The sequence below is a fragment of the Camelus bactrianus genome, chromosome 6 (assembly GCF_048773025.1).
Source record: "Camelus bactrianus isolate YW-2024 breed Bactrian camel chromosome 6, ASM4877302v1, whole genome shotgun sequence".
Classification (NCBI taxonomy): Eukaryota; Metazoa; Chordata; class Mammalia; order Artiodactyla; family Camelidae; genus Camelus; species Camelus bactrianus.
The window spans coordinates 33,795,588-33,816,234 of NC_133544.1; the positions used below are offsets into that span (position 1 = coordinate 33,795,588).

General features: G+C 36.1%; 1 protein-coding gene across 1 annotated transcript in view; it reads left to right on the plus strand.

The window, feature by feature from the left end:
- The window catches only part of KCNH5 (potassium voltage-gated channel subfamily H member 5), a 275,077-nt gene that overhangs the window by 196,279 nt on the left and 58,151 nt on the right, over nt 1-20,647 (plus strand). The window contains exon 9 of the mRNA XM_010962243.3: nt 9,482-9,734. Within this exon, the coding sequence (XP_010960545.1) occupies nt 9,482-9,734 (253 nt within the window). The remainder of the gene's footprint in view (nt 1-9,481; nt 9,735-20,647) is intronic.

Sequence of the window (20,647 nt, forward strand, 5' to 3'; positions counted from 1 at the left end):
GTTCTCTTTCATAGGTAGAGCAACTTAATTCTAACCAAATATGCCTAATGCTAATATTTTTAGTGATTGTAAAATGGTGATAGTAATGATTGTCCATGCACTATTGTATCATAGAAGGATACTCCCCACCCACACACACACACACACACGTACATATACATAACATATACAACTCTTAGGCAAAGATCAATACATTTTTATATATGTACATACCATGTAACTGCTACCTAGATCAAGATAAAAACATTTTTTATCACCCCAGAAGGCTCATCCCATGCCATGTCCAGGCAATTGCTGCCCCCAGCTCTGAAGTAAGCACTGTTCTAAGAGCTGAGATATAATTCACATGTCATAAACTTCATCATTTTAAAATGTACAATTCAGTAGTTTTTAGCAGATTCACAAGATCGTGTAACCATCACCATTCTCCAGAACATTTTTATTACCCGAAAGAGAAACTTCATCCCCATCATCAGTAACTTCCTGCTCTCCTCTCCCCCCAGCCCTTGGAGAGGACTAATCTACTGTCTGTATCTATACAGTTGCTAACACTGGACATTTCATATAAGTGGAATCATGTGATATGTGGTCTTTTGTGACTAGTTTCTTTTGCTTAGCATGTTTTCAAGGTTCATCCATGTTTAGCATGTATCAATATTTCATTTCTTTTTAAGGACTGAATAATATTCTGTTGTATGAATTTACCACATTTGTTCATCCATTCATCAGTTGATGGGCATTTGAGTTGTTTCCTGTAACCACTATTTTGATGGAAAACTTCATATAAGTGGAATTATATAGTATATACAGAGTTTTCAATTATATGGATATACCAAAAGTTATCCATTCATTCTGTGGCTCATGGACATTAGGGTTGCTTCTACAGTTTGGCTATTATGAATAAAGATGCCATGAAATTCTTGTATGTGTCTTTTAACAAACGTATTTACACATGTCTCTAGTGTATGTTCATAGGAATGAAATTGTTGTGTTGTAGTATTGGTAGGAGTTTAGTTTTATTGGAAGTTGTCAAAGTCTTGAAAAATGGTTGTACTCTTTGACGTTCCCACTAGAATATATGATAGTGCCTATTGCTCCCTGTGTTCTTGAGGATCTGGTGTATTGTCAGCCTTTTGCAGTTAGCTATTGTGTTGTGTGTGTATTGGTATCTAATCATGGGTTTAATGTATATTTCCCTGTACTTAAAGTTTTAACACCTTTAAAAATCATAAAACCATTTAATCTTTTTTTGTAAATTGTCTAAGCTTTATTTTTTTTTAAATTAGGTTGCCTACCTTTTCCCTATTGATTTGCAGAAGTTTTTCATGTGTCTTGAATGTGACTTCTTTGTAAGATACATATGTTACAAATATCTTCTTTCACTCTAAGGCTTACATTTCATTTTCTTAACTTTTAAAATTATTTTTATTATAGATGTTTCTTAAATTACATTTATTATAGTCTATATGTTGTTTCTTATAATTTACTTATACATGAAATACTTCCATAGCATATCTAGGAAAAATACTTAAGCATATAAATACTCAAATAACTATACACTTTTTCTGTTCCACTGGTCCAGAAGAGCTGAATTCCTGAGATGCTTTACTGTAGTGAAGGGTCTAATTTATGAGGAAGCTCTGTCTAATACTGCTATCCTATTTCAACTATAAATAATAACACAACAGGCTTTACTCAGTAAGAACATACTGATCAGGGTCTAGTCTGATAAATGTCAGCATATTGAGAGAGTGAGTGAAAGAGCTTAGTGTTCCTTGAAAGGTTTCTGGTTTAAGTACATAGTCATCTTACATATATCTATTCACTGAGATATACACTGTATCTATAATCTATATGTGAGTGTTAGAGTTGTGAAAAAATATTTCAGTGTGATCTCAATTGTTCAAATGTTGGCATTTTATTTCATTTAATTATTCTGCTTAATAATTTCCCAATCTTTTCAAGACAACTTTCTAGATGCTATCTTACATATGCTTGATTTTATCTATCTGTATACACACATGCACACATATATGTATATATACATATACAATAGTGTATATATACACATATATAGGTATATACACATATATTGGCACACATATGTATATATAGTCTCTTATACAATCAAATTATAAGGTAAATTCTTTTTGCAATCAGAAGCAATATAAATAGCCAACCCACATATCTTTTATTTCATTTACTACTCCATGACTTCTTTTGACTACCTTTACTTTCTATAGTTTATATTTAATTGCATAAATAAATAACACAAATAATTTTAAAAAGACCTGATGCATATCTTTAGGAGTTTTAGTGTGCTCTGTCTGTTGGAAGAATAGTAGGTGGAGACATAAGCTTTCATAATCACAATCATTCTGGGAATAATTGTTACTACTAATTTGGCAGCTCCAATTTCTGTTCCATTTATTTTCTTTGGATAGTACCTATCTGTTTGAAAGTAACTTTTTAAAAAAATTAAAATTGTATATATTTAAGGTACACATCATGATGATTTGATTACATACACATAGTAAAATTATTACTACAGCCCAGCTAATTAACATATCTGTTATTCTCACATAGTTACTGTTTGTGCGCGTGTGTGGTTTTAAAGTAAACTTTTAAAACTGTAATAAAACATGTATTGAAAAATGAGAGAATTATAAGTGGACAGCTTGATAAATTTTCACAAAATGAACACGTGTCTTGCCAGTACCCCAAACCCCATTACCAGAAACCCTCCCATGTTCTTTCCAGGTGTTAATCAACTTTGCCCCTCCAAAGTAACCTGTATCTTGGCTTCAAGAACTTCATGTACTGATTTTGCCAATTGTTGAACTTTATAAGTGAAATTAGGGTAGAGAATACTCTTGTGTGTCAGGCTCTTTTTCAACCAATGTTATATTGTTGAGATTTATCTATGTTATTTGTTGGTGTTTCTTCTTTCATTCTTATTGCTGAATAACAGTCCATTGTGTGAATGGCCATAATGTATTTATCTATTTTGATGTTTATGGATCATTGGGCAATTTTTAGTTTGGAGCTATTGTGAATAATGCTGCTACACTCTTGTTTGTGTGGTTTGGTATGTACATATTTCTGTTGGGTGTATACCTAGATGTTTAATTGTTGGGTCTTAATATATATACACACACATAGTATATATATTCAGCTTTTGCCAATATAGCCAGGTAATGGAAGTATTGATTCACTTCCACCCACAGTATATGAGAGGAACTCATTCTTTTAAAGACACTAGGAACATCGTTTGCCATGGATGACTATCAAAAGATCATGACCAGATTGCTTATAAGATGGTTTACACTTTTCTGGATAATTAATCAAATTACATTAAAAATAAACTTTTTGAAAATATTTTCACATACATAAAAGTATTCTTAGTTAGTCAAATATATGCACATATAAAAGTGCAGACATGAGACAGAGAATGGAGAATAGTAGAAGCTCTAAATTTCATCAGAGTCCTACCTGTGGAAAGTTAGTAGCCCCAAACAGCAGCTTTAACAAGTTAAAAGATTGGTAAAAATTGCTATTTGTTTCTTTTCACTGCTCACTTTACTAGAAAAGCAAGACCATGAAAACTTGGTAGAATTGGTTTTCTGTATTTTTTTTTTAACAAACAACTTAGGTCTCACTTTTATATATGAAGTCTAGTCATAGGAAATTTATGTGTAAAATGAAAGCTATGAATTTTAGCCTATAATCTCTCACTAGTTATAGCAGTCTTCTGTTGCTAAATGTGACCTTTTACTTTTAAATAATGGAAGTTAATTTGCTTTGGTTTTATTTCATTGCATTGTTCCTGAGTTAATTCTCTAGAGGTTTTGATACCCCCAGTAATTGGCAGAGTTAACATCCAGACAGCAGCTCTACCTTGGCTGTCTGTCTATACTTTAAAAAAATCTGTAATAAGGTGAGCTTTCTTTTCTTCCCATAAAATGAATGAGAACTGAATTCCTGTGGAGTACTCTCCTTCATTTGTTGGCAGTCCTGAGCTCCTCATTCCCAGGAAGGATTGTAAAAACGTTCTGTGTGCTAATGCCATCTGCCTGACTTTTCCCACTGATTTTCACTAACATAATACCAATTCGATTGGATTGGCAAGTGGAGGTTAATTAGTAGTGCATAACTTAATTGCATCAAAGAAAACAGGAATTTTGAAGAATGCGAACGATGACTTCAGTGCCTATCAAAATGTCATCGGTGCATTTATTCCATTGTCCTGAGAGAAAACTGGGGGATCATCTTCACTTATCAATTATTATTAAACATAGCCGATACTATATTATTCCTGGTAGAGGATTTTGTAGGTAATCAGTAAAATAATTTATTTTAGAGCAGTAAGAAACCTCAAGAGAGAGCCTTCTGTAGTTCACTACCTTCAGACACTTAAAATAGTCCCCATTAACCCCATTTCACATTAGAAATGTGTTATAGATTGATTAGAAGTGATCAGTCTGTTAGGGATTTTTGGGAGGTGGGGGGAGGCAATTAGATTTATTATTTATTTTCAGGGTAGATACTGGGGATTGAACCCAGGACCTTGTGCATGCCAAGCATGCACTCTATCACTTGAGCTACATCCCCCCAGAAGTGATCAGTCTAGATCAGTGATCTAGTGGTCACTGGACTAGGGAGCAGTGGTAGGAGACTGCCTCCACTAAGACTGCAGCTCTCCAGCCTCTGTCTCATTACACTACACAGTTCTTCTGTTTCAGGTGAAACTGCCGTTTGTTTCTCTTTCAAATGCAAGTGGGAGATTTCAGAGAGAGATTTTTAAAATCATGTAAGATATTCTCATACACTGCCAGTCAAAATATAACTTGGTACAGATTTTCTGGGAAGCAATTTGGCAATAGCCTTAAAAAATTTTTTTTTATACTTTGCTCACTAATTTTACTTCTAAAACCTCTATCCTTAGACAGTCTTATATATATACAAGTTATTTGTTATGACTTGATTTATGAAAGGGAAATTCAAAAATCTCAACATCCAGTTATAATGCAATGGTTAAGTTAATTGTGTTATAATTATATTAGGGAATATTATGCATTGATTCAAATTACATTTTGAAATCAGTATTTCGTGGCATGGGAAATGATAGCAATATGACAGTGGGTGATTATACTGTGAAAACTTTAGAGATTCAGGTTTTGTGAAAATGGTATATGTACTTATATAAACATGTGTAAATAATGAAGAAGTTTTATTTTCTTTTTTATGGTTTTTTGATTTCCCATGCTTTATATAATGAGTCTTAAAAGACATTTTAAAGTATATTCAGGGGCGTGGGTATAGCTCAGTGGTAGCGAACATGCTTAGCATGTATGAGGTCCTGGGTTCAATCCCCAGCACCTCCGTTAAAAAAATAAAAAATAAAGTATATTCAAAGCATGAATAAGAGAGAGGATAAACCTTTTTCGTCTGACTCTAGCCAACTAGGAACGGTGATTTTTCAAAGTGTTCCTGACTGGAATCTCCAGGGAGACCGGCACCATGAGAGATTTTGCTCGTGGAGCTGGAGGGCCTGTGTAGAAGCCAGCAAGTAGCTAGCCCATAACTAGAGCGTGAGTTAAAGGAATGACTAAGTGTGTCCTTTGGACCCCTGCCTAGGAGTCTTCCTTCCCATCAGAGTCTCACCCAGCATAACCTGCTTGTATCTACTGTCCATATTGGGCATAAGGCAAGATTTCATTAAAAAAGTAAAGGTCATTTTATTGCTGTGAATAAAAGCTTGAAATCTTTAGAGTAGAGTCCTTTCAACTCTGCGATAATGTAATGTTACTATTGTGTGCTATTATTTAAAAAATACAGAACACAACACCTCTGACTCTCATTTCCCTTTACTGTACAATACCAAATTTGATGATAGGGCTGTTGCCATAAATTGCATTTATGGCAGAGAGAGAGACTGAGGGGGGAGGTTGGTCTGTTTTGATGGCTGAATAAGTAGGCAGAGAAGGAGATGATGGAATATGCTAGTCAAAGGGAACAACACATGCAAAGGCAAATATCCAGGAGAGAGCAGGGCAACTTTAGAGAAATCTCATGAGACTGGAGTGCAGGGTTGAAGGAAGGTAGTAAGGGGTGTGGCTGCAGGAGGCTCCCATCATAAAGAGCCTTGTATGCTTACTTCGAACTTGAGATTAATCTGGTGGGGGAGCAAGCCTTTAGTTTTTTAAGAAAGTGAGATAATATGACTGTATTTGTGTTCTACTAAGAGTTCTCTAGTCTGAATGTTGAAGCTAGATCTTTGGAGCCTAAGGGATATCTGTTAAGACACCTCTTGATCGTGGGTTTAATGGAGCTGCTATCACATATACTCAAAAAAGTTTTCTTTTTCAGACCATGGCATTTTTTTTCTTTCTTTTTTTTTTCACACTTGGTTTGCAGAATTCTAAAAATGATCCCTTATGTACAGCCATAGTTCTTCCAAAGAGAAAACTTAATTGTCTTAATTAAGAATCTACTTTATTACTATCCTGACATGTAGAGTGGTTAAATAATCAACTCTGGAGATGAATAAAAGAAGTCACTTTTAACTGAATATATTCTACTGAAATGTAATTTTATTTGTTTATAACTATGAGATACCCATTAGGGAACATACCCACAAGAGATTGGATATGATATTCAAGGCAGAGTGCATTGAAATTGGGACCAATTGGCCAGGTGTGAGAATCATCTCAAATGATAATTTTATCACTTAACACTAAATTTTGCCTTGCCTAAGACACTTAATTAGGGCTTTCATTAACAGAAGAATATAACACTATACTCGTATTTCGATGACAGACACATTGTGAGAGAGCAAATGCTCTATTTAGAAATTGGGAAGGAGTTTGCCACTAAGCGTGACTTTGGTCTATTTTAACACTTAGTTTTAATTTGTCACTTTATGACATCTGGACTTTAGTATATAACATGAATCAAAATAATAAATGAGTCAATGTCATAAGAAAAGTGAAGAAAAGGAAAAGTGTTCTTAAAATGTAATAAAAATCCTCTTTTGATATATCACTAAACAGAGTATATTGCTAACACTAGAAGATTTCATTTGCAGTATGAATCTTGAAAGAAATTATTAAAAGGGCTTAAAATGACTATTTTTACCAAAATGAATTTAAAACAATGAAAATTCCGTAAGGTAAATGGAATAGAAATAGAATGACCCATTTTCCCGTTAAACTATTCAGTATAATGTTTACACGTGTGTATGTATTTTTAAATTTTTTTTATGTTTTTTGCTTTCCTAGCACCAATTTCATTTCCAACCTGAGAAAAATATTAACATTAGCTAGAGCTTGAAATATATTCAGGATCATGCTGGAATGCTTACTTAATTCTGCCTGGAAACTCATCAAACAGCCAAGATGCAGAATTCAGGCAGTAGTGGAAAATGGAAAGGAAAAAAACTGCATCTTTAGAGGGCTGAACAAACAGTAAACTTTGTAGGAATAGTCATGTTCAGTAGAGAGAATAAAAGCTAGTTTTCTTTAGCCTTTGCATTATGTGAGGCTAAATTGGGCTAAACTCAAGTCCTTTCATTTAATTCCTACAATGAGCCTATGAAATAAACACTGTCATCCCATTTCACAGATGAGATTTAGAGAGATTAAATAACTTCCCTTAGGTTACAGAGGTAGTACGTGATAGATGTTCACCCTGACCTATGTCCTCTTGAGGCTGACCTTTCATGGTACCTCTAAGTAGTAAATGACTTCTAGGCAGCACATGCTCCCATGTCACCTGGCCATGCCCCTGTCATAGCACTTTTCTCACTGTACTATAATTGTCTCTTTACGTGCCTACCTCACCCTACTTCATGGATAGCCCCCCCAAAACAAAGGCAGCATCTGATTTACCCTTCTATTTGCAGGAATTTAATGCAGTGGCATGCCCCATAGTGGAAGCTCAATAAGCGCCTCCTGAATGGCTGATATTGTCAGAAGTCACTAAAGGGGAATATAGTAAAGAGAACGTAATATCATTACGGAAAATAACTGATCTAGAAAGAAAGTGCCAATTGCTTCTTATAGCCCTGTGAGGAATTCCCTCCTCAAAGATGAAATTTTTCAGAAGGATAGGTGAGCTTGTCACTACTGCCTGTAAGCATTCGAAAGAGTATGGAAAAAACAAAAAACGAAAAACCCCAGAGATGCTCAAGTGATGTGAGGTAGTATCATAGTACTAGGAAAGGTTAAGGGAACAAATACTGAGAGCATAATTTAATGAATGGTCTTTACATTTATGATGGGCTTGTCTTCTATACACGAAAGCGACCAGCTTTTCATTGATAGTGAGCCCCAAATAAAATAGTCCGGGGGTATTCCAAGCCTTAGGTAACTTTTTAAAGGTTAAAATGCAATTGGTAGAGGAAAGAAAACTATGTTATATTAAAATACTATCAGTATAACTTAACAAGGAAAAATCAACTTAGACTTTAGCTTGAGGGATTGAATTTCTATCAAAGAAATGCATTTTTGATTATAAGGAATGGTTTACCAAGGGGATTGAGAGGGGATTCTAAGTGAGTTTACACATGAATCTTTAAAATGGACAGTTCTAAGTTCTATAATCATATCTCGCTTGATGATGTTCTGATGGTAATGTGCTGATAATGTGCATTTTAATTTGGGTCTTTAGTTACCCTGTCTGAAAGCTACAGGGAATAAAAGCTCTCCACCCCTGTCTCTCTAAGTGTGACTCTGCCGTGTGTTCCCTCCTCTGAGGGATGCTTAGAGCTTGAATTCTGCTGTTGCTCTCAGTAGGCTTTAGGAGTCAAAGACTGGAATGAGCAAGGACTGCCATGCAACGTGATGTGCCCACCTTCCCAGCGTTGACATTGCTAGTTGCCCAAGCCCTACAGAAGGCTGGTGAATACCCTGTTTACTCCCTGAACATGAATTCATTAGTAAAATGAAAACATTTCAGAGTGAAGAAAACATGTCGAGTTATATCAGCCATGTCAAGTTGCATGTCAAGTTGCAAGGGTACTTTTGTTGATTCTTTTGTCTTATAAATTGTTAACATGAAGCCACCTCCAATGTGTAGTAAAGTCCATTATCCTGAATTTTGCTTTAGTTATGAAAAATTCTAAAACAGCAACTAGTCTAAAACGAATGTCAATGACTTATTTTAGTTTCCTTTGGATGACATTATATTAAATTTTTTTCTGAGACTGTTCCTGGCCATCTTTACTGTGTCCTTACTATGGTGAGATCCATACCCTCCTCGAAGCTTTACTGCATGCTGTATTGTAATAGTCCATGTGCTCATCAGTCCATCCCACTGCTTTATTAGCTCTTTCAGAGCAGAGCTGTATTTTGTTACCTTCTTCCTCAGTACAGTGTTTTGCAGACTGTGTCATAGTCAATAAATATTTGTTGGATGACTTTTTTTCTGAAATAGTCCCTTTCTCTTTTCTTCTCACTTACTCATCTCTCACTTTCTTCAGGTCCTCTCCATCTGTCCCAAGGACATGAGAGCTGATATCTGTGTTCATCTAAACCGGAAGGTTTTTAATGAGCATCCTGCTTTTCGATTGGCCAGCGATGGTTGTCTGCGCGCCTTGGCGGTAGAGTTCCAGACTATTCACTGTGCTCCCGGGGACCTCATTTACCACGCTGGGGAAAGTGTGGATGCCCTCTGCTTTGTGGTGTCGGGATCCTTGGAAGTCATCCAGGATGATGAGGTGGTGGCTATTTTAGGTACTGTGAACTTTCCTAATGTAGTAGCAAACGCGTAACAGTTTTAGAGATTTTACTTCTCAGGTTTCTTAAGAGAAATTTCCTTTGCTTGGTGACTTTGGAAATTGGGTCACTAATGAGATGATGGATCTTAGTGAAAACTAGTAATGCTGTTTCAGCAAAGAACATTAGTACTGGTCACAGCTTAATGGGCTGCATGAGGGTTTGATTAAACTTTCTTTGGCAACAGTAGGACAGTGCCTTTTAGACCAGAGGTGATCATAGCCTAAGGTGGCCATACTGCCATATTGGTATGACTGAAAATGGTCTGTGAAATGATTGGCAGGTTAGTAAGCTGGAGTGTTAGTCTCAGAGGGACAACAGAACCTGTGCAGTTTAACACTTCCCTTTAGTGATGTGTAAATGAAGACTCAGAAAAGTTTAGTAACTGACCCAGCTGGGTAGTGAATGAGTTAGGGCCTTGGCTACAGAGCATCTTATTTTCACACTCTCTGCCTCCTCACAGTGGACCTAAGCAGAGCTGAAAGTGATGAGGGGGTAAGTGCATTTGACCCGTTACATTGGAGTAATCACAATCCAAGTAAATTTAGATTTGTAAAGCTGGTTCTACCCATCAGTATTTATGAACCAGGAAAATTATTTAGCTAATAATAAATTTGTTCTACAATTCAGAGATCTGGTGGATAGCTGTACTAACAAAAAAAGGCAGTAACAGTACATGTGAGTGATAAAATTTTTAAAAATTACATGCTTGGGGATAGTGTAACATATATTTCCTGATTAAAAATTGATAATTGTTATTTTAGATCATTTTCTGCTCAAATATCTACAGCATGAAGTCCACATAGATAAGAAAAAAAACAATAATGAGGTCAGAGGAGAACCATGCCTTGTGTTTTTTCAAGTAAAATACGTTAGAATTGCAGGACGTCAACCCCCATTTGATCACACTGTTCATGGCTTGTGTCTCATGAAAAATGAGCTCAATTTTTAAACAATTGGATTTTTTTAGCTACCGAGGTCAACCTACCATAGCTTGAATGCCACTTATTCTCCAAAGTAAAAAATTGACTGATGTATTTTAGAAACTGCAAAAGCAAAATCCAGCCCCAAAATGAAGGACCAATTTCAAAAAGCACAATTATTTGAAAAAGACAGAACTGAGAACTGAGAAACAATGACCATTTTCATAGGAAAACAGGTTCAATAAAATTCGTAAGAGTTACAGAAAATGGATCAGGGTTGCAAATGACTGAACACTATTGTTTGTAAACCTTTCCTTAACTGTTCAGAAATAATATTATATTTATTCACACATTTCTTTAAGAAACTTTTTTTTTTTGCAAGAAAATTCATATAGCACTTATAGTCAGCACTCTGGGTGTGTTTAATGCTGTTTAGTGCTTGTTCTGCTTTGTTTCCTGAAGTATAAAGGAGTTATGTAATCCTTTGTAAAAAGTGTACGTTTTGCCAGAACAATCCTTTGTGGTAAAATGGAGTATATATACACTACAACCATTCTTGTTTGCTTAAAGAGGATAAAACACAAGCTTCAAACAGGTGTATTCTCTTTTCCTGCATGTTCACGTCAATGGTGGGTGGGAGAACAGACATCAAATATATTATCGTAAAGTAAGTACCGTCGTGATAAATTACTTCAGCTGTGCACCCGTTGTCATTTGCTTTGCCCCATTTTCTTCATTGCAGCTTCACCTTGGTAGCTTCTTTTCTAAAAAGATGGATGGAGAAAGCTCTGAGTGCAGTGCCTCTGGGCTGGGTCCGCTAAGCTGGAATCATTTGCTCAGTGAGACAGGCAAAATGCATTTTCTTTTCATTTTAAAATAAAATGGTAGCTGGTTTTGCCCAGCGACACAGTAAAAATGAACACAGGCCCCTGGGTATTGAACCAGTCTCATCATATATCTGTCACATTTTACTTCTTTGCATGAGTGCTTTTTGTTTATCCTCCTCAAAAATCTTGGGATTTATCTCTTGGTTTAAGGAGTCAAATTATATGTACACCTCTCTGGCAATCTTTCTTTCCTTTATTCCATGGGCCTCTAACAAAGATTAGTTCAGCCAAAAGGCAGAATGTTTTTGTTTTAAAAAAAGAAAAAGTTTGGACACGGAAGTGATCTCCCAAGTTGGGAGTGAGTGGCAGGTGGCGAGGCATGACGCTGGAGAGGCTGCAAATGGGCCCAAAGGGTTACCTAGGTGCCATGATGCTGGGCAAAGACACTATCCTCATGGAATCTGTGATTTGGGTCATCAATGATGAGATAGTTGTGACGAAAAGCTTTGGGAATTCTGCTTTGGTGTTCAGCCTTCTGCCAGTTTCTGGGTTTTTTAGGAAGGCAATATGAGGAGATTATGGACTAGGAGTGTGGACTCATGGTGACTTTCTGCAGGAGAGGGAGTGTGATGTCACACACGAGAGACAGCTGCACCATGCCCCAAAGAGTATGTCTGCCATGATCCAGATATGCCCTTATGTTCATATGGTTTACAGGTTCCACCCTTGAAGCAGCTGAAGCCCGGTGCCTGCTGCCACCTGTGCCTCTCCTGAGGGGCATGGAACCTGCTAGAAGGGCTTTCCTCAACCAGACCAGCTTCTTGACTTGTAGATCATCACATCAGCTCCATTTTGTGACTTCTCGCTGTGGTTTCCATTGGGGGCACATGTTTTCAGACTTTTCTAAACTAAAAATAAGTTCTTTTACAATTAAAAAGATGTTTTGTTTAACACTCAAGATGACTTAACAATGTTTTAGGAAAGGCAGAGGGGAAAATAGTAACTCACCAGCATTACTTCTGACATTTTGCTGACTGTTCATCCCTCTTCTACTCCTGTTTTTCTTCTTATTTTCTCATTTTTTGGTAGCCTAATTTTGAAATAATTAAAAACAATGAAAAGTTGCAAAAATCATCTGACATATATCTTTAGGTTTTCTACCTTGTTGGGTAAGTTGATTTGAGTCTTCAATATCTTTACTTATTTTTTTCTCTTTATCTATCCTTGACCTGAGAGTGGCATGTTAAAGTACCTTATTTTTAATGTGTTTTATCTATGCCTCTTTGAACCTCCTATAGTTTGTGTTCTATAGTGTTGTTGCTGTGTTATTTGGTGCACAGATATTCATAACCATTGTAACTTTATTTGAATTGCATTGTGGTTTTTTAGCATTGAAATATGTCCTTTTTCATCATGTCTAAAAAATTTTTTCCTTGTAAGAGTCAGACAGAAACAGCATCCCTTCCCCCATTTGAGTATACCTCAGAAGAATGAGAATTTGTCTAAGTTGGCCTGATAGGAGAAATAAGTAGGCCTTGCTCTCTCTTATACTGATGTATTTGCCAGTGGAAGGATAGAGAGGTGAGGTCATTTTAAAATTAATTAAAATCTCTGAATCCAAAAAAATAGGTGCAGTTCATTCTTTTGGATCCTTGCCTCTATACAGTCTCTTGGTAGGTACATAATTCTTTAATGTGTCAAAAGTGTTAAGGTTGTTTAATGAATAGGTTCTGAAGCATAACTAATTAATGAAACATTAAAAAAATGTAGTCAATAAATACCTTCTTTTTTTAACACTGAAAGGTGGCTTCAAGATGTTTTTCTAAATAGGGCATATGAAGATAATTGCAGCTCGTGTCTTTTTTTGATTTGAAGTTCTTTCAGTTCTTACACCTCCACCTTTTTTTTTTCTTTTGACCTTCCCACTTTTTATGAAACACAAAGAATTCCAAATTAAGTTCATAATGCATACAGAATATTTTATATTCCTTAATATCTACTTTCTTTTTAGTTTTTACCCTATAATTACTTAATGTGAGCAGATTTATTGGTATGCCTAAAATGGTCAGGTTATTTCTAAGTCTCTCCACAAAGCATATTGTACCTTTTAGAGACTATAAAAATGGCATTTCCCTACTAACAGTAGACCCAGCTCCTAAGATATTTGTTTTGCTGCATTCACATTTTGTCTTTTCTCTTCTGTATTCACTGATTATTGGAATCACACAGTTGAAATTATTACCTAAGACAATCTGACGTTGAATTCCCAGGAGACCTGTGCTTGTTTATGTAGCGTTTGGATGGTGGGGTTAGATGTTGTTATAGGTTTGGGGGAAGGGGACGTAAAAGAGGAAAGAAAAGAGAATTAAAAGAACTTAATAATATAAAAAAGACAATTTCTAGTACTTGGGTTAAGATTTTAAAATTAGAATCAGCTACTTAGAATCAGTTTATTTCTTATAAACATTTGTGCGTTATCAAAGAAAACAAATTATGGTTCCCAAAATTCAAAATCTGCCTCTTATTTTTATTCCAAAAAGAAATAATGTGAGATGTGAATGTATAATATTTTGCTATTTGGAGAATTTGTGATTTTTGTGTTGTATTTAAGATTTCTTCCCATATACTTACTAGAGGTCAAGTGCTTCATGCTTTAAATTCTAAAAAGGGGTTTTCCCAAGCCCCAGAAAATTATTTTCTTTTGCATCCAAATTTCTGTGTTTTGAGATGCTGTGCTATGAACCAGGTAGGTTTGCTCTACATATGATGATGATGATGAAATTAGTTAATTTAGACATTTTTATAAAGAGCAAAGCAATTATTTTCTTTTTAAAAAAATTGCATGCTTGTCTTCTTTTAAACTTTCCAAGTAGTGGTTATAACATCATTTATCTATGGTTTAAGTTATACACTTTAGAGTTCCTCAGTCTGTAGATTTGTGGATAAAATATACGTCTTTACAATCTGGTAGTTCAGACTCAATTTCAAACCCTCTCCCTACCATCCTTCAAAACCAAGTCTTGTTTCTTCTATCTCACTGGTGTCTTTTTACCCTAGTTTAGGGTCCCTTCCCATGACCACTGATCTTAAAATTTTGGTCCTGGGTCTTGGCTGCCACCTGAAAGGCCTGTCTGCTTGCAGTCGGTCCTCGGTTCCACCTGCGATTCTGTGTTACGCTGCCACTACAGCCGTTTTTCTAAAATATAAAATATCTCGTCAGCCTCCTCGTTAGGGTTGGCTAACAAGGATAAAATGGGGACACTGTGGGTAAAATGTCACTCCAGCATGGCCCATGAGGCCATTTAGGTCTCGATCTGTGCCCTCCTTTCCAGCCTGATCTGTGCCATTCCTTATTCCTACTCTGTTGTCAACATACTGAATTGCGGCGAGTTTCCTGAGCACCACTGAGTTCTCTCTTACTGGCGAGCTATTGCATAAGCAGCTTCCTTGTTTAGAACACCTTTTCTCCTCTTCTTAGTTGTCTGTCTCTTGCTTCTTCATCTTCTTGTACTCTTTCCCTTGTTGCCTCAGTCTGAATCAGGTGCCTCTGTTCTGCATTTCCAGTGCGTGCCTACCCAGGTTCTCAGTCCTTCCTGCTTTTAGCTCTTGTTTATACTCCTGCTATGTTGTGAGTACTTGAAATATCTTGCTCATTTTTGTCTCTCTGTCATCTGTGATAGGACCTCTTAAATAGGTTCTCAGTCAAGGTTCAATCAGCCAAATTTGCTAGCACTCTATTTGGCCATTAAGCTATTTTTATAATTGTTTTAATTCTGGGTACCCATGAAAAATACGTTGTATTCTGTTGCATTTTCTTCATGTTTTATCTTAAGATATTGACTACCCTCTATTTCTCTTTCATCTGTGTGCTTTTAGTAAAATATGTTTCCCTGAGACTCTAGCTTTAGCATAGATCTAGTATGGACTGAGAAAGTATTTTCCTACTGTTAATTGAGCACTTGGAACAAGGAGACTATGAAGAGATACATTTTAAATACCTCAGTCCACTCAAAATTCTTTAATAAAATACTGCTTCCTTGTTCTCCATCTAACTTGTACCCTGGCCATTGACCATGGTGGGAAAACTTTCTATCTGTGGAAGGGGATTTTGTTTTAATTCCTAAAAGCTACCTAACTTTCGCCATCAATTGGAATGGGTAGTTCTAAAAATCAGAATTAATTTTATTAGAAAATAAACATTTATAGGTTAACAGGGGCTTAGAGAAAGAAAAATCAAATTTGTAGTTAGTAACTGAGCACTGTGTTTAACTAAAATTTAAATTCTATAGATATGTTTTGATTTTAAGATTTCCTATAAAAACATTTAAAGTCTATTTTTGAAAAATGCAATTCAGACCTCTTTGAAAGTCTGACTTAAATACCAATATTTATTAAACACTCATTGTTTCATAAGCATTATTACATCAAGTTCTTTAATTAACTCTGTGAAGAAAAGTACTTACTCTAGCCATCTTACAGGTGAGGAAACCGAGCTCTGCAGTATCAGGGACTCACCTCGGGTCACAGGTAGGAAACAAGTGTTGGGTACAGGACTTGAGCCCAGTTTTATCTGACTCAGTGTCCACTCTCTTTACATCGCATTACAAACATGATGCTTTCTTTAAAAGGAATTTAAAAATAGAGTTTTGAAATTATATAATTAGTTGGCTTAACCTTGACAGAAAACAGCGTATCTATATTAACTTTACCAAATTGTTTCCTTTTATTAAGAAATATTTTTCTAACAACACTGTTAAGTACTATAGCAGTGTATATTACAGAAATCCTTCACCAAACATTACCTGAGTATAAGATGGTTCATCAGCTACTAAATATCTAAAAATATGGTTGTCCCCTAAGTGACTAGTCTCCTACCAGGCAGGTGTTTAGGACTGGGGAGAACTGGCTCAAGAGTGTCAGTCGCATGAGCCCTCAAAACACACAAGGAGGACCTTAAGTTCTGCTTACAGGTTTTTCATCTGGGTATTGGAAGAGTTCAGAGTCCATCAGGTTGGTAGGTATTAAAGTGGAAGAAAAACTTTTAAGAACGTTTCAGGATTGCAAGGATGGCCAGGGATCTTTGCAGGTTTCATCTGTGAAGAGGTGGAGTCTGCTTCTCCACTCCTCGAGTCTGTACTGGCCTTATGACTTGTCTCAGTTCTGAGGCTGAATCTGCCACTCTTCCTTTAAGTGCCGACTGTCTGGACAGAGTGGGGCTGCTTGGCCTGCTTTCCTCATTGCTCTTGTGTTTTCCTGAGGTCATGGTATCCACATACAAAACGTTCTCCTGCATTTTCCCAGATTTCTTATACCTACCGCGTTATCACTGTCCTGTTTGCACTCTCCTTCTCTACCCTGCCTTCCCCTAGTCAAGCCCATTGTTCCATCTTTTCTTAAAAAAGCATCAAGGATGCCTTTGTCTTCAAGGAATTGAAAACTTAACTAACTACAAGTTTAATAGGTGGGTTTTGTTTTGTCACTAAGAAGAAGATCAAAGCTAGTCAGTTGTAGGTGTTAGCTTATGTGCTCAGCGATGCCATTGAGAGTTCAGTCTTCCTTTTGGTATGTGGAGGGTGAGGTGTTATTGGTGAGTAGATGCACATTAAAATTACCCCAATTTTTTGATGTGCAAACTAAAACACAGATTCAGAAAGTATCACAATATAAACATATAACCTAATGAACCTTTGTAATGCAAAGATCCTGTAACCATTTTACAGGGCAAGAAATAAAACTTTTATACTGTCCCCACCTCAGCCCCCAAGAAGTCACACTATGTGGCCTATCTGAAACTCCAAGTTTAATTTGCCTATTTCTCAGTTTGGTATATCTTTTAAATATTTTTAAATCTACAAGTCCCCCTCTAGCTCATTCTTTTCTTTAGAATTGTTTGTTGACGGGCCTGGGCCTTTCATCCTGCAGAGTCCCCACAGTCCGGGTCCTGCTGGCTGCATACTCACTGTAGTTCAGCATGTTACTCCATCCTCTGCATTTCCTGTCAGTTAGAAACTGGATCCAGAGGCTTGATCAGACTCAGGTTCGATCCCTTTGCAGGACTGTAGGATCTGTGTTCTTTCATCAGGTGACACATGATTATCTACTTGCATATTTTTATGGTGTTAGCAACTGTTGACACAGTGCCTAGATCCGTTAATTCACTGGGAGTTGCAAAATGAAGATACTCAAATTTTATTGTGCTTCAGTTAGAATACTTTCATAGAAGATACTTCCTCCCAACTACTATTCGGTTACCCAGTATGCAGTTCACATACGTACATACTTGACACTTTTCCATTATTTACCAGTTTTTAAGGTAATGAATTGGTTTCTTATCCTCTGAGCGTACCTACATAGTTTCTAAAAAATATCCTTATGTACTAATGAATTTAAAACAAATGATAAATTTCAATGCATTGCAGTTTTTACCATTATTGAAGTGCAGATTATCCTATCTTTGGCAAATAAGAGCCCCTTCAAGTTGGCTCCTGTGTCCTTTTGATACAGTAGTCTTGGCTACATTGTATGACCAGAACCTCATCTTGTATAATGCTGCCTCTGGAATCAGCCATTAGTCTTTTCTCCAGGAAGCTCTAGTTTGTGAAGTATATTTTAAGATCACAATCTTGGTCCCACAGATATTTACTGCTACTAGGTTGGTCATTGTTTCTTGGTTCATTTAACAGATAAAAATGAAGAGAAAAATACTAGTACGTGTGTCTGTGTCTCTGTGTATGTGTGTATACACACACACACACACACACACACATATATATATACAAATAAAATTTCTTATGAGTTCATACAGATATATTTAACTAAAATTCAGTACAGTAGGACTTTATTTACCCCTCCTGTATTATATCTTCAACTATTTTCTTCCACATTGAGGATGCTGGGGATGACAGAATTAAAATTCACATAATTGTTCAATTGCCTTATGGGACATTACAAATATAACAACCTCAGAATAACAATACTAATACCATCACCACCAATATGGTTACTGAAAATACACAAAAACAGGTTTTTGCATATGCTTGTTCCGTTCTCCCGCGCGAACTATTATTTTTGGTAGTTGTACTGTCTCTCCATTGTCAGAGCACACAGCCATCGTGTAGTCTTTCTGTCGATGTCTCTCTGGGTGTTTTCGTTTTCTGAAAGATACTCACTAATAGTAGAAAAAAATACATGGGAACGATATTCCCTGACTTCTTTTATGTTGGTGATAAAGTGTGTGCCTTTTATTCTTAAAAACCAGTTTTGCTGGTTCACATTTCCTTCTTGGAGTCACTTAAATGTATTTCTCCCTCTGCTTCACTCTAATCAATAGGCAAATCGTGGAGCTTTTGTTTTCTACCATCATATCTTTTGTATCTTTCTCTCCTCTTTAATCTTGTTGTCACTGCCTTCACTCCTAATGAGGTGATTGTGAGACAAGGTGAAGTCTGTATTTGTAATCTGTGAAATATCATATGATTGTTTCACAGTGATGTAAACAGTTTCCAGCAGTGCTTCCTTTGCCACTCTTCACACAGTCATTAGTTATACTATTAAAGTGCAGGACAGGCCATGGCTGTCTTTACTTGGAACACTTTTAGTGGTTCCCTCCTTGAAATAGGATTAAGCAGACTGTCCCACGGCATTCAGGGTTCTCCCTCTCGACTTGGCCTTCTCTCTGTGGCCTGTAGGTTTTCCAGTCCTGGGCCAACTCTGCTCATCACCCTCTGGGAAGATCATGCTCATGCTACTCTTTGACAAAAAATACTCTCTTTTCTTGAAGGCTCAGCTGTGATTAAACTCAAACACTACTTGACTTGTGAGGTCGTAACTAAATTCCCTCAAATTCAAAATGAATTTTTTTTCTTGTGTGCTTAGCCTGTTCTGATCCTATAGTGCTTATTTTATTTTTTCCTATTTTATCACTTTTGGGCGGTCCTTTCTTATTATAAATTAAAAATTCTTGAGAGCAGGATTTCTTTTTCCTGCCTGTCTTTATCCCTCTATGGCACAAAGCACATGTTCCAGCTTAAGTGTAGAGTTAGGCTTAGAGTTAGGATACTAGATATATTCATTGAATGGGGTCAATAGGGCAGCCATCATTGCTCCCATTTGACAGATGTGAAAGTTTTAAAACTTAGTTTTCAACTCTAAATGCTTTCTTAGAAAAAGAAAACAAGAATTTCAAGATGTAACTGCTTTTCAATTTAGTCTTTTTTTGAATTTTTTTTTTTATAGTATGCTACTAACTTTCTTGATTTGGGCACATCTTTGGGTTTCTATATATACCAAATTTGTTCTTAACACTCATAGTGCCAAACTCAGGATTATCATCCTGCCTGTTACTATATCTTCTACCTCCTCAAAGGTAGCTGCTACCTCGTCCCTTACTTACCCATCAGGATTCTCTCTGATTTTTAATGTCTACTTAATAAGAGCTATTTAGCTGATTCTTTGTGGGTGTGAATAAAAATTCGTAAGCTAAATCAGTGATTTTTTGGTAGATAAGAATTATCTGCTTCTCTGAAAGTGTCAAACTTGTATCCATCATAATTTTTCAACAAAATGATTTTGGACATCAAACACTGAAGATTGGCAGGCATCAATTCTAAATGTTTCAAAGATTCTATTCTAATACACTACACCTGTATAATTTCTAAGTTTTAATGCTCATCATCTTGCTCTTTCTGTTCTTTTCCTTTAAAATATTACTTTATGACACTGGCTGTTTGTAAATAATCAAAGTCAATTTAAAATTACATAACTTAAAAACTCATACTGTTTTTCATTTATAAATAAATATTTATGTGCATATGTATTCATAATAAAGTTTGTGAGCCAACTACAACAATCAGTTATAGTGAAAGGCTGACTAATAAAAGTAAATACATGAATTAAGTCCATTCTGTAGAAGAATCATTAAATAGAGCTATCCCTACACCCCCACATACACTCACAGGAAACTACCTCAGTAAGCTTCAAATGCTGTATTTTTTTGGATTCACTGGCTGTATTGGATAGCTATTCTTACTGATGAATAACTGAAATAATTTTTATGAAATCATTTTATCTATATCATTAACTCACCAAATGATGTGTTTCACGTTAGAAAAGAAACAGTCTG